General features: G+C 43.4%; 1 protein-coding gene across 1 annotated transcript in view; it reads right to left on the minus strand.

Annotated features, from left to right (window-relative positions):
- The window catches only part of LOC132401643 (guanine nucleotide exchange factor VAV3), a 451,830-nt gene that overhangs the window by 38,533 nt on the left and 400,368 nt on the right, over positions 1 to 12,929 (minus strand). The window contains exon 23 of the mRNA XM_059983657.1: positions 6,302 to 6,418. Within this exon, the coding sequence (XP_059839640.1) occupies positions 6,302 to 6,418 (117 nt within the window). The remainder of the gene's footprint in view (positions 1 to 6,301; positions 6,419 to 12,929) is intronic.

Below are 12,929 nucleotides of genomic sequence, written 5' to 3' on the forward strand. Positions count from 1 at the left end.
GCCTTCTATTGGTTAATACATTCTTTATCCATGCATAAGATATAGGAGCAGAATTAGGCCATTCAGTCCATTGAGTCTGCTCCACCATTCCATCATGGCTACTCCTGGATCCCACTGAACTTCATATATCCGCTTTCTTGCCATCACCTTTGATGCCCTAATCAATCAGGAAACTATCAACTCCAGCCTTAAATATACCCACTGACCTGGCCTCCACCGCAGACTGTGGCGGAGCATGCCTCAGATTCACTATTCTCTGGCTAAAAAAAATTCCTTCTTACCTCTGTTCTAAAAGTTCGCCCCTCAATTTCTCAATTATCCCTCTAGTTCTGGATACCCCCACCACAGGAAACATCCTCTCCACATCCACCCTATCTAGCCCTTTCAGCATTTGGTAGGTTTCAATGAGATCCCCATGCAGTCTTCTAAATTCTGCCAAATGCTGCTCACATGTTAACCCCTTAATTCCCAGAATCATCCTCTTGAACCTTCTTTGGACTCTTTCTAATCCTTTCTGAGATATGGGGCCCAAAACTCTTGTTAAGCAGTGTCATGTGTGGCACCTTATCAAATACCTTCTGAAAATCCAAGTGAAGGCATCCACTGCCATTTACTTGAATTTTCAGAAGGCATTTAATAAGGTGCCACACAAGGCTGCTTAACAAATAAAATCCTATGGTGCTACATAAAAGATAATGCATCCTCATGGATTTCTTTTATGTGGCAGCTTATTGAAATAAATTCTGCATGTCAACATCCACCTCAGAGAGATAGCGATCCTCTCTATCCACTGTGTTCCTTATATCCTCAAAGAATTCTGGTGCCCTTGTCCAACAGGACCTGTCCTTCATAAATCCATGTTGTGTTTGCCTGATGTTAACACTTCTACCTAGATAGAACACAGAACATAGAAATCTACAGCATATTACAGGCCCTTTGGCCCACAATGTTGTGCTGACCATGTAATCTACGCCAGAGACTGCCTAGAATTTCGCTACTGCATAGCCCTCTATTTTATAAGCTCCATGTACCTACTGTGCTGTCTTTACGACAGTTATTTAGTTTATAATATTTTCGCTTAGTAATTCATTCAATAGTATTTTCTAGTTAGAATTAGAAGTGTTTAAAGTATATTCATTGCATGTAAAATATATCGGCATGCGATGACGTCACATCCGGTTTCGCCGCGTCTTGTGGGAAAATACCGGTTTGAAATTAGTGCGAGGGTGGGGGCTTACCACGAGGCTCACCTGAGCAGAAGTTGTTTTTCAGGCATGAGAAATCACAGTGAGAGCAACGCTGTAAGTTAATAGATAATCGATATATTGAACTAAGATGTTAATGCCGACCCTGTTAGAAGTAACGACGGTAGATAATGTTTATGCTTTCGTTAGTTAAAGAGTCGCGGATAGTTTGCATGGAAGTGTATTTAAAGTAGTCAATGGAGCAGGTAAACTCTCCCTGCATACTGCACCTTAGTGTAATGTAGTTATAGTCACCTTTGCAAGTATTTACACTTGAAATGTGATATTAAGGAAGGAACAAATACTGTATCAATCTTGTATTGTTTTATCAACAGTTTTCACCATATGTTAATGTGAAGAGTGAACAGTAAATGGTTAATCTTGCTGCGATCTGGTTCTTATTAACTGTGGTTTATCTCGATGTTAAATTCGGCGTTCGTGACACGCGAAGGAGAACGTTACACCTACCTTAAAAGACCCTATTATATTTGCCTCTACCACCTTTGCTGACAGTGCACTCTCTGTGTGAAAAACTTACCCCTGACATGGATTTCCAGTAGATAGCTAAATGGATCGATGGTAGAAACCAGAGGGTGATGGTGTAAAACAGTTTCTAAGACCAGAGGCCTGTAACTAGTACTGGGAATCAAGGGTTAGTGCTGGGCCTGTAAGTAGTGCTGTGACTCAGGGGTTGGTGCTGGGCTGGTAACAAGTGTTGTGACTCAGGGTTTGGTATTGGGCCAGTAAATAGTGTTGTGACTCAGGGTTTGGTGCTGGGCATAACTAGTGCTGTGACTCAAGGGTTAGTGCTGGGCTGGTAACTAGTGCTGTGACTCAGAGGTTAATGCTGGGCCGGTAATAGTGCTATGACTCAGGGGTTAGTGCTGGTCTGGTAACTCGTGCTGTGACTCAGGGGTTGGTGCTGTGACTAAGGTGTAGGTGCTGGGCTGGTAACTAGTGTTGTGACACAGGGATTGGTTCTGGGCTGGTAACATAGAACATAGAGTACAGCACATTACAGGCCCTTTGGCCCACAATGTTGTGCCAACCCTCAAACCCTGCCTCCCATATAACCCTCTACCTTAAATTCCTCCATATACCTGTCTAGTAGTCTCTTAAATTTCAATAGTGTATCTGCCTCCACTACTGACTCAGGCAGTGCATTCCACGCAACAACCACTCTCTGAGTGAAAATCCTTCCTCTAATATCTCCCTTGAACTTCCCTCCCCTTACCTTAAAGCCATGTCCTCTTGTACTGAGCAGTGGTGTCCTGGGGAAGAGGCACTGGCTGTCCACTCTGTCTATTCCTCTTAATATCTTGTACTCCTCTATCATGCCTCCTCTCAGCCTCCTTCTCTCCAGAGAGTAAAGCCCTAGCTCCCTTAATCTCTGATCATACTCCATACTCTCTAAACCAGGCAGCATCCTGGTAAATCTCCTCTGTAACCTTTCCAATGCTTCCACATCCTTCCTATAGTGGACACAGTACTCCAAGTGTGGCCTAACTAGAGTTTTATAGAGCTGCATCATGACATTGCATCTCTTAAACTCTATCCCTCGACTTATGAAAGCTAACACCCCATAAGCTTTCTTAACTACCCATCTACCTGTGAGGCAACTTTCAGTGATCTGTGGACATGTACCCCCCTGATCCCTCTGCTCCTCCACACTCTTCCTATAGAGAGGTGACCAGAACTGGACACTGTACTCCAAGAGTGGCCTAACTAGAGTTTTATAGAGCTGACTTCCCCAACATCGGAAACAATCTTCCTGCATCTAGCCTGTCCAATCCCTTTAGAATTTTATACGTTTCAATAAGATCCCCCCTCAATCTTCTAAATTCCAGTGAGTATAAGCCTAGTCGATCCAGTCTTTCTTCATATGAAAGTCCTGCCATCCCAGGAATCAATCTGGTGAACCTTCTCTGTACTCCCTCTATGGCAAGAATGTCTTTCCTCAGATTAGGGGACCAAAACTGTACACAGTACTCTAGGTGCAGTCTCACCAAGGCCTTGTACAACTGCAGTAGAACTTCCCTGCTCCTGTACTCAAATCCTTTTGCTATGAAAGCCAACATACCATTTGCCTTTTTCACCGCCTGCTGTACCTGCATGCCCACCTTCAATGACTGGTGTACAATGACACCCAGGTCTCGTTGCATCTCCCCTTGTCCTAATCGGCCACCTTTCAGATAATAATCTGTTTTCCTGTTCTTGCCACCAAAGTGGATAACCTCACATTTATCCACATTAAATTGCATCTGCCATGAATTTGCCTACTCTCCTAACCTATCCAAGTCACCCTGCATCCTCTTAGCATCCTCCTCACAGCTAACACCGCCGCCCAGCTTCATGTCATCTGCAAACTTGGAGATGCTGCATTTAATTCCCTCGTCTAAATCTTTAATATATATTGTAAACAACTGGGGTCCCAGCACTCAGCCTTGCGGTACCCCACTAGTTACTGCCTGCCATTCTGAAAAGGTCCCATTTACTCCCAATCTTTGCTTCCTGTCTGCCAACCAGTTCTCTATCCACATCAATATCATACCCCCAATACCTGTTCTTTTGAGCTTGCACACTAATCGCCTGTGTGGGACCTTGTCAAAAGCCTTTTGAAAATCTAAATATACCACATCCACTGGCTCTCCCCTATCCACTCTACTAGTTACATCTTCAAAAAATTCTATAAGATTTGTCAGACATGATTTTCCTTTCACAAATCCATGCTGGCTTTGTCTGATGATTTCACCTCTTTCCAAATGTGCTGTTATCATATCTTTGATAACCGACTCTAGCATTTTCCCCACCACCAATGTCAGACTAACCGGTCTATAATTCCCCGGTTTCTCTCTCCCTCCTTTTTCAAAAAGTGGGGTTACATTAGCCACCCTCCAATCCTCAGGAACTAATCCAGAATCTAAGGAGTTTTGAAAAATTATCACTAATGCATCCACTATTTCTTGGGCTACTTCCTTAAGCACTCTGGGATGCAGACCATCTGGCCCTGGGGATTTATCTGCCTTTAATCCCTTCAATTTACCTAACACCACTTCCCTACTAACATGTATTTCCCTCAGTTCCTCCATCTCACTAGACCCTCAGTTCCTTACTATTTCTGGAAGATTATTTATGTCCTCCTTAGTGAAGACAGAACCAAAGTAGTTATTCAATTGGTCTGCCATGTCTTTGTTCCCTATGATCTATTCACCTGTTTCTGACTGTAAAGGACCTACATTTGTCTTGACCAGTCTTTTTCTTGTCACGTATCTATAAAAGCTTTTACACTCAGTTTTTATGTTCCCTGCCAGCTTTCCCTCATAATCTTTTTTCCCTCTCCTAATTAAGCCCTTTGTCCTCCTCTGCTAGTCTCTGAATTTCTCCCAGTCCTCAGGTATGCCACTTTTTTTTGCTAATTTATATGTTTCTTCTTTGGACTTGATACTATCCCTAATTTCCCTTGTTAGCCATGGGTGCACTACCTTCCCTGGTTTATTCTTTTGCCAAACTGGGATGAACAATTGTTGTAGTTCATCCATGCGATCTTTAAATGCTTGCCATTGCATATCCACTGTCAACCCTTTAAGTATCATTTGCCAGTCTGTCTTAATGCGTCTCATACCTTCAAAGTTACCCTTCTTTAAGTTCAGAACCTTTGTTTCTGAATTAACTATGTCACTCTCCATCTTAATGAAGAATTCCACCATATTATGGTCACTCTTACCCAAGGGGACTTGCACGACAAGATTGCTAACTAACCCTTCCTCATTGCTCAATACCCAATCTAGAATGGCCTGCTCTCTAGTTGGTTCCTTGACGTGTTGGTTCAGAAAACCATTCTGCATACATTCCAAGAAATCCTCTTCCTCAGCACCCTTACCAATTTGGTTCACCCAATCTATATGTAGATTGAAGTCACCCATTATAACTACTGTTCCTTTATTGCACGCATTTCTAATTTCCTGTTTAATGCCATCCCCAACCTCACTACTACTGACCTGTTTAATGCCATCCCCAACCTCACTACTACTGACCTAGGTGACCTGTACACAACTCCCACCAGCGTCTTCTGCCCCTTAGTGTTATGCAGCCCTACCCATATCGATTCCACATCCTCCAGCCTAATGTCCTTCCTTTCTATTGCGTTAATCTCCTCTCTAACCTGCAATGCTACCCCACCTCCTTTTCTTTCCTGTCTATCCCTCCTGAATATTGAATATCCCTGGATGTTGAGCTCCCATCCTTGGTCACCCTGGAGCCATGTCTCTGTGATCCCAACTATATCATATTCATTAATAACTATCTGCGCTGCCAGGTTATGGCCCAAATACTGGCAAATGGAATGAGGTGGAGCATCTTGGTAGCCATTAACTAGTTGGCCGAATGGCCTGTTTGGTGCAGTATGACTCCAAGGGCACTCTTACAGTAATTCCACACTAATTTGACTTTTATTCTTGCCACCTTCCTCTCAAGTACCTCACCCAGATTCCACCAGTCATACATAAATCAGTGACAATTAACTCATCTACTTTCTCATGCCTGTGGGAAGAAATTCAGACTCTCACATTAACATTAAACCTCTCGAGGTCTGATCAAATCCAGGTCACTGGAGGTATCAGCCAGCTGCTCTACCAGCTCTGCCACTGTTGCCTTGAGGTTGCTAAAGGTTCCCATTGAGCTCACTGTTTGGTTACTGGTCCCTTTGACAAACAGGTGAAGCAGTCAACACATAAAAAACGCTGGAGCAGCTCAGCAGGTCAGGCAACATTTATGGAAATTAATTAACAATGAAGGCCAATACCCTTCATCAGGACAGTCCTAATCAGTCTCAATGAATGGTCTTGGCCAGAAAGATCAACTGTTTATTCATTTCCATATAGATGCTGCCTGACCTGCTGAATCCCTCCAGCATTTTGTGTGTGTTGCTCTGGATTTCCAGCATCTGCAGAATCCCTTGTGTTGGTGAAGTGGTTACCTGGAGTGAATCCTATTGAACATGAGCTCTGACCCTATTTGTACTTCAGCACTGTACCTGCCTGAGGGCAGTAGCAACTCACTTGATGCTGATGGCAAATTCTTCCAGTTGCTTAGGCCTCTGCCGAACAAGGAAAGTGCTGTTCTCACAGTTAATCAATTCAGCTTCTGCCTGATGCCGATCGATTGCTCCAGCAAACCTGATAAGTGGATAAACTGCCAGTTACTTAGCAGCCAGTAAAACAGTATCACCTTACACAGCCAAGCAGGCAGACTCTATATCACTATAGATATCATATTTAAGTGTGCTGACAAAACCACTGTTACTGGCCAGAACAAAGGTGGTGATGAATCAGCATATAGGAGGGAAAATGAAAATCTAACTGAGTAGTTCCATAACAACAACCTCTCACTCAAGTTACCATAACTAGACAGAGGTTCTTGGGATCCTGAAAAGTCATGAGGACCAGATGGTGTACATTCCAGTGTTCTGAAAGAGGTGGCTGAAGAGATCGTGGAACCATTAGTAATGATCTTCAAAGAATCACGAGATTCTGAAATGGTTCTGGAAGACTGGAAAATTGAAAATGTCACTCCACTCTGCAAGAAGGGGGAGAGGCAGAAGAAAGGAAACTATAGGCCAGTTAGTTGGGAAGTGTCGGAGTCTATTATCATGAATGAGGTTTCAGGGTACTTGGAGACTAATGATTAAGTAAGTCAAAGTCAGCATGGTTTCTGTAAAGGGAAAATCTTGCCTGTCAAATCTACTGGAATTCTTTCAAGAAATAACAAACGGGACAGACAAAGGAGGATCAGTTGATGTTGTGTACTTGGATTTTCAGAAGGCCTTTGACAAGGGGCCACACATGAGGCTGCTTAACAAGGAACAAACTCATGGTATTACAGGAAAGATTTTAGTATGGATAAAGCCGTGGCTGATTGGCAGGAGGCAAAGAGTGGGAATAAAGGGAGACTTTTCTGTCTGGCTGCTGGTGACTAGTGGTATTCCATAGGGGTCTGTGTTGGGGCTGATTCTCTTTACATTACATACCAATGATTTGGATGAAGAAGTTGATGGCTTTATTGAAAAATTTTCAGATGATATGAAGGTAGTTTTGAGGAAGTAGAAAGGCTACAGAAGGACTTAGATAAGGAGAATGGGCAAATAAATGGCAGATGGAATACAGTGTCAGGAAGTGTATGGACATACACTTTGATAAAGGAAATTAAATGATTGACTATTTTCTAAATGGAGAGAAAATACAAAAAAACTTAGGTGCTAAGGGAGTCCTTATCTATTGGAATTCTTTGAAGAAATAACAAAGAGGACAGACAAAGGAGGATCGGTTGATGTTGTGTACTTGGATTTTCAGAAGGCCTTTAACCAGGTTCCACACATGAGGCTGTTTAACAAGGGTTAACAGGAAAGATTCTAGCATCGATTGAATTTGGAGAAGGAAGGCTGAGAATCGGAGCGGGAGTGCAGTGGGAGCCATTTTGATTTTTTTCTTCTTCTCATCCGAGTTAAGGGAGGCAGGACTGCGCAGGCGTGTGATATCAGGCAGTGAAGTGCGGAAGATTTAAAAGGTCAGAAATTCTGTTTCGGGTTTAATTTGGAGAAGGAAGGCTGAGAATCGGAGAAGGAGTGGGGCGGGAGCCATTTTGATTTTTCTTCTTCTCATCGGAGTTAAGAGAGGCGGGACTGCACAGGCGTGTGACGTCGGGTAGTGAAGAGCGGAAGATTTAAAAGGAACACAGCCTTATACAGCGGGCAGCGTTGTTTTGCAGGCAGCAGAGTGAGCTGGGAGTAGAGTGAAGGCTTAAGGGCTTGGGCTCAATGGGCTGAGGCGGAAACATGCAAGGCAAGGTAGGTTTAGGTTTCATTTTTTCCTGTTATTTGAGAAAAGGGGGAAGAATGAGTGTCAGGGCAGCTTGTTGTTCTCGGTGTTAGATGTGGGAGATCCTGGAGTCTCCTAGCCTCCCAGACGTCCACATCTGTGCCAGGTGCACCGAGCTGCAGCTCCAGGGACCGTGTTAGGGAACTGGAGCTACAGCTCGATGACCTTTGTCTGGTCAGGGAGAGTGATAGAGAGGAGTTACAGGCAGGTGTCACACCAGGGCCACGGGAGGCAGACAAGTGGGTCACGGTTAGGAGGGGGAAGGGGAAGAGTCAGGTACTAGAGAGTACCCCAGTGGTTGTACCCCTTGACAATAAGTACTCCTGTTTGAGTACTGTTGGGGGGAAATTGTCTACCTGGAGGAAGCAACAGTGGCCGTGCCTCCAGCACAGAGTCTGGCCCTGTAGCTCAGAAGGTAGGGAAAGGAAGAGAAAGGCAGTAGTAATAGGGGACTCGATAGTTAGGGGGTCAGACAGGTGATTATGTGGACGTAGTCAGGAGACCCGGATGGTAGTTTGCCTCTCTGGTGCCAGGGTCCGGGATGTTTCTGATCGCGTCCAAGATATCCTGAAGTGGGAGGGTGAGGAGCCAGAGGTCGTGGTACATATAGGTACCAATGACATAGGTAGGAAAAGGGAAGAGGTCCTGAAGAGAGAATATAGGGAGTTAGAAAGGGACCACAAAGGTAGTAATCTCGGGATTACTGCCTGTGCCATGCGACAGTGAGAGTAGGAATGGAATGAGGTGGATAAATGAGGAGGATAAATGTGTGGCTGAGGGATTGGAGCAGGGGGCAGGATGTGGTGGGAAAGCTGTTGGAAAAGATTCTTAGAGATAGGATCTATGGGCATTAAGAGAATCATAGTCTGATCAGGGACAGTCAGCATGGCTTTGTGAAAGGCAGATCGTGCCTAACAAGCCTGATAAGAGTTCTTTGAGGAGGTGACCAGGCATATAGATGTGGGTAGTGCAGTGGATGTGATCGACATGGATTTTAGTAAGGCATTTGACAAGGTTGAACATGGTAGGCTTATTCAGAAAGTCAGAAGGCATGGGATCCAGGGAAGTTTGGCCAGGTGGATTCAGAATTGGCTTGCCTGTAGAAGGCAGAGGGTTGTGGTAGAGGGAGTACATTTGGATTGGAGGATTGTGACTAGTGGTGTCTCACAAGGATCAGTTCTTGAAATCTCTACTTTTTGTGGTTTTTATTAACGACCTGGATGAAGGGGTAGAAGGGTGGGTTGGCAAGTTTGCAGATGACACAAAGGTTGGTGGTGTTGTAGATAGTGTAGAGGATTGTCGTAGATTGCAGAGAGACATTGATAGGATGCAGAAGTGGGCTGAGAAGTGGCAGATGGAATTCAACCCAGAGAAGTGTGAGGTGGTACACTTTGGAGGGACAAACTCCAAGGCAGAGTACAAAGTAAATGGCAGGATACTTGGTAGTGTGGAGGAGCAGAGGGATCTGGGGGTACATGTCCATAGATCCCTGAAAGTTGCCTCACAGGTAGATAGGGTAGTTAAGAAAGCTTATGGGGTGTTAGCTTTTATAAGTCAAGGGATAGAGTTTAAGAGACGCGATGTAATGATGCAGCTCTATAAAACTCTGGTTAGGCCACACTTGGAGAACTGTGTCCAGTTCTGGTCGCCTCACTATAGGAAAGATGTGGAAGCATTGGAAAGGGTACAGAGGAGATTTACCAGGATGCTGCCTGGTTTAGAGAGTATGGATTATGATCAGAGATTAAGGGGGCTAGGGCTTTACTCTTTGGAGAGAAGGAGGATGAGAGGAGACATGATAGAGGTGTACAAGATATTAAGAGGAATAGACAGAGTGGACAGCCAGTGCCTCTTCCCCAGGGCAACACTGCTCAGTACAAGAGGACATGGCTTTAAGTTAAGGGGAGGAAAGTTCAAGGGAGATATTAGAGGAAGGTTTTTCACTCAGAGAGCGGATAGTGCACGGAATGCACTGCCTGAGTCAGTGGTGGAGGTAGACACACTAGTGAAGTTTAAAAGACTACTAGACAGGTATATGGAGGAATTTAAGGTGGAGGGTTATATGTGAGGCTGGGTTTGAGGGTCAGCACAACATTGTGGGCCGAAGGGCCTGTAATGTGCTGTACTATTCTATGTTCTATGATTCAAGTTTCTGGTTCATTTGGACCTCTTTTGGGGCAGGTGTAACCTGTACAAAAAGGATGGGTTGCACTTGAATCCTAGGGGGACCAATATCCTGGTAGGCAGATTTATGAAGGCTACTGGGGAGACTTTAAGATAGAATGGTTGGGGGGTGGGAATCAAGTTGAAGAGACTAGGAGAGAGGAGGTTAGTTCACAATTAGAGAAAACTAGTAGACACTGTGTGAGAGATGATAGGCAGGTGACAGAGAAGGGGAGAACTCAGACCGAAGATGTAGGGGAGAAGGAAGAAGAAGATAATAAAGTTGTTTGCACTGTTAGGGATAAACAGAGAGTAAGAGGTGGAGAGTTACTTAAATGCATCTATTTTAATGCTAGGAGCATTGTAAGAAAGGTGGATGAGCTTAGAGCATGGACTGATACCTGGAAATACGATGTTGTAGCTATTAGTGAAACATGGTTGCAGGAGGGGTGTGACTGGCAACTAAATATTCCTGGATTTCGTTGCTTCAGGTGTGATAGAATCAGAGGGGCAAGAGGGGGAGGTGTTGCATTGCTTCTCAGAGAAAATATTACAGTAGTGCTTTGGCAGGATAGATTAGAGGGCTCGTCTAGGGAATCTATTTGGGTGGAATTGAGGAATGAGAAAGGTGTGGTAACATAGGGGTGTATTATAGACCACCTAATAGGAGCAAGAATTGGAGCAAATTTGTAGGGAGATAGCAGATATTTGTAGTAAGCACAGGGTTGTGGATTGTGGGAGATTTTAATTTTCCACACATAGACTGGGAAGCCCATACTGTAAAAAGGGCTGAATGGTTTGGAGTTTGTAAAATGTATGCAGGATAGTTTTTTGCAGCAATACATAAAGGTGCCAACTGAATAAGGATTAGTGTTGAATCTCCTGTTAGGGAATGAGATAGGTCAGGTGATGGAGGTATGTGTTGGGGAGCACTTCGGGTCCAGTAATCACAATGCCATTAGTTTCAATATAATTATGGAGAAGGATAGGACTGGACCCAGGGTAGAGATTTTTGATTGGAGAAAGGCTAACTTTGAGGAGATGCGAAAGGATTTAGAAGGCATGGATTGGGACGATTTGTTTTATGGGGAGGATGTAATAGAGAAATGGAGGTCATTTAAAGGTGAAATTTTGAGGGTACAGAATTTTTATGTTCCTGTTAGGTTGAAAGGAAAGGTTAAAAGTTTGAGAGAGCCATGGTTTTCAAAGGATATTGAAAATCTGGTTCGGAAAAAGAGGGAGATCTACAAAAAATATAGACAGCATGGAGTAAATGATGTGCTCGAGGAATATAAAAAATGTAAAAAGAATCTTAAGAAAGAAATTAGAAAAGCTAAAAGACAGGAGATTGCTTTGGTAAGTAAGATGAAAATAAATCCAAAGGGTTTCTACAGTTATATTAATAGCAAAAGGATAGTGAGGGATAAAATTGGTCCCTTAGAGAATCAGAGTGGACAGCTATGTGCAGAACCAAAAGAGATGGAGGAGATTTTGAACAATTTCTTTTCTTCGGTATTCATTAAGGAGAAGGATATTGAATTGTCTAAGGTAAGGGAAACAAGTAGAGTAGTTATGGAAACTATGATGATTAAAGAAGAGGAAGTACTGGCACTTGTAAAGAATATAAAAGTGGATAAATCTCCAGGTCCTGACAGGATATTCCCTAGGACCTTGAGGGAAGTTAGTGTAGAAATAGCAGCGGCGCTGACAGAAATATTCCAGATGTCATTAGAAACGGGGATGGTGCTGGAGGATTGGCGTATTGCTCATGTGGTTCCATTGTTTAAAAAGGGTTCCAAGAGTAAACCTAGCAATTATAGGCCTGTAAGTTTGACGTCAGTGGTGGGTAAATTAATGGAAAGTATTCTTGGTGATGGTATATATAACTATCTGGATAGACAAGTTCTGATTAGGAACAGTCAACATGGATTTGTGCGTGGAAAGTCATGCTTGACAAATCTTACTGAATATTTAGAAGAGGTTACAAGGAAAGTTGATGACGGTAAAGTAGTGGATGTAGTCTATATGGACTTCAGTAAGGCCTTTGACAAGGTTCCACATGGTAGGTTAGTTAGGAAGGTTTAATCGTTAGGTATTAATATTGAAGTAGTAAAATGGATTCAACAGTGGCTGGATGGGAGATGCCAGAGAGTAGTGGTGGATAACTGTTTGTCAGGTTGGAGGCCGGTGACTAGTGGTGTGCCTCAGGGATCTGTATTGGGTCCAGTGTTGTTTGTCATATACGTTAATGATCTCAATGATGGGGTGGTAAACTGATTAGTAAGTATGCAAATGATAATAAGATAGGTGGCGTTGCGGATAATGAAGTAGGTTTTCAAAGCTTGCAGAGAGATTTAGGCCAATTAAAAGAGCGGGCTGAATGATGGCAGATGGAGTTTAATGCTGATAAATGTGAGGTGCTACATTTTGGTAGGATTAATCAAAATAACACATACATGGTAATCGGTAGGGCATTAAAGAATGCAGTAGAACAGAGTGATCTAGGAATAATGGTGCATAGTTCCCTGAAGGTGGAATCTGATGTGGATAGGGTGGTGAAGAAAGCTTTTGGTATGCTGGCCTTTATAAATCAGAGCATTGAGTATAGGAGTTGGGATGTAATGATAAAATTGTACAAAGCATTGGTGAA

Source organism: Hypanus sabinus, chromosome 11 (genome assembly GCF_030144855.1).
Source record: "Hypanus sabinus isolate sHypSab1 chromosome 11, sHypSab1.hap1, whole genome shotgun sequence".
Taxonomy (NCBI): domain Eukaryota; kingdom Metazoa; phylum Chordata; class Chondrichthyes; order Myliobatiformes; family Dasyatidae; genus Hypanus; species Hypanus sabinus.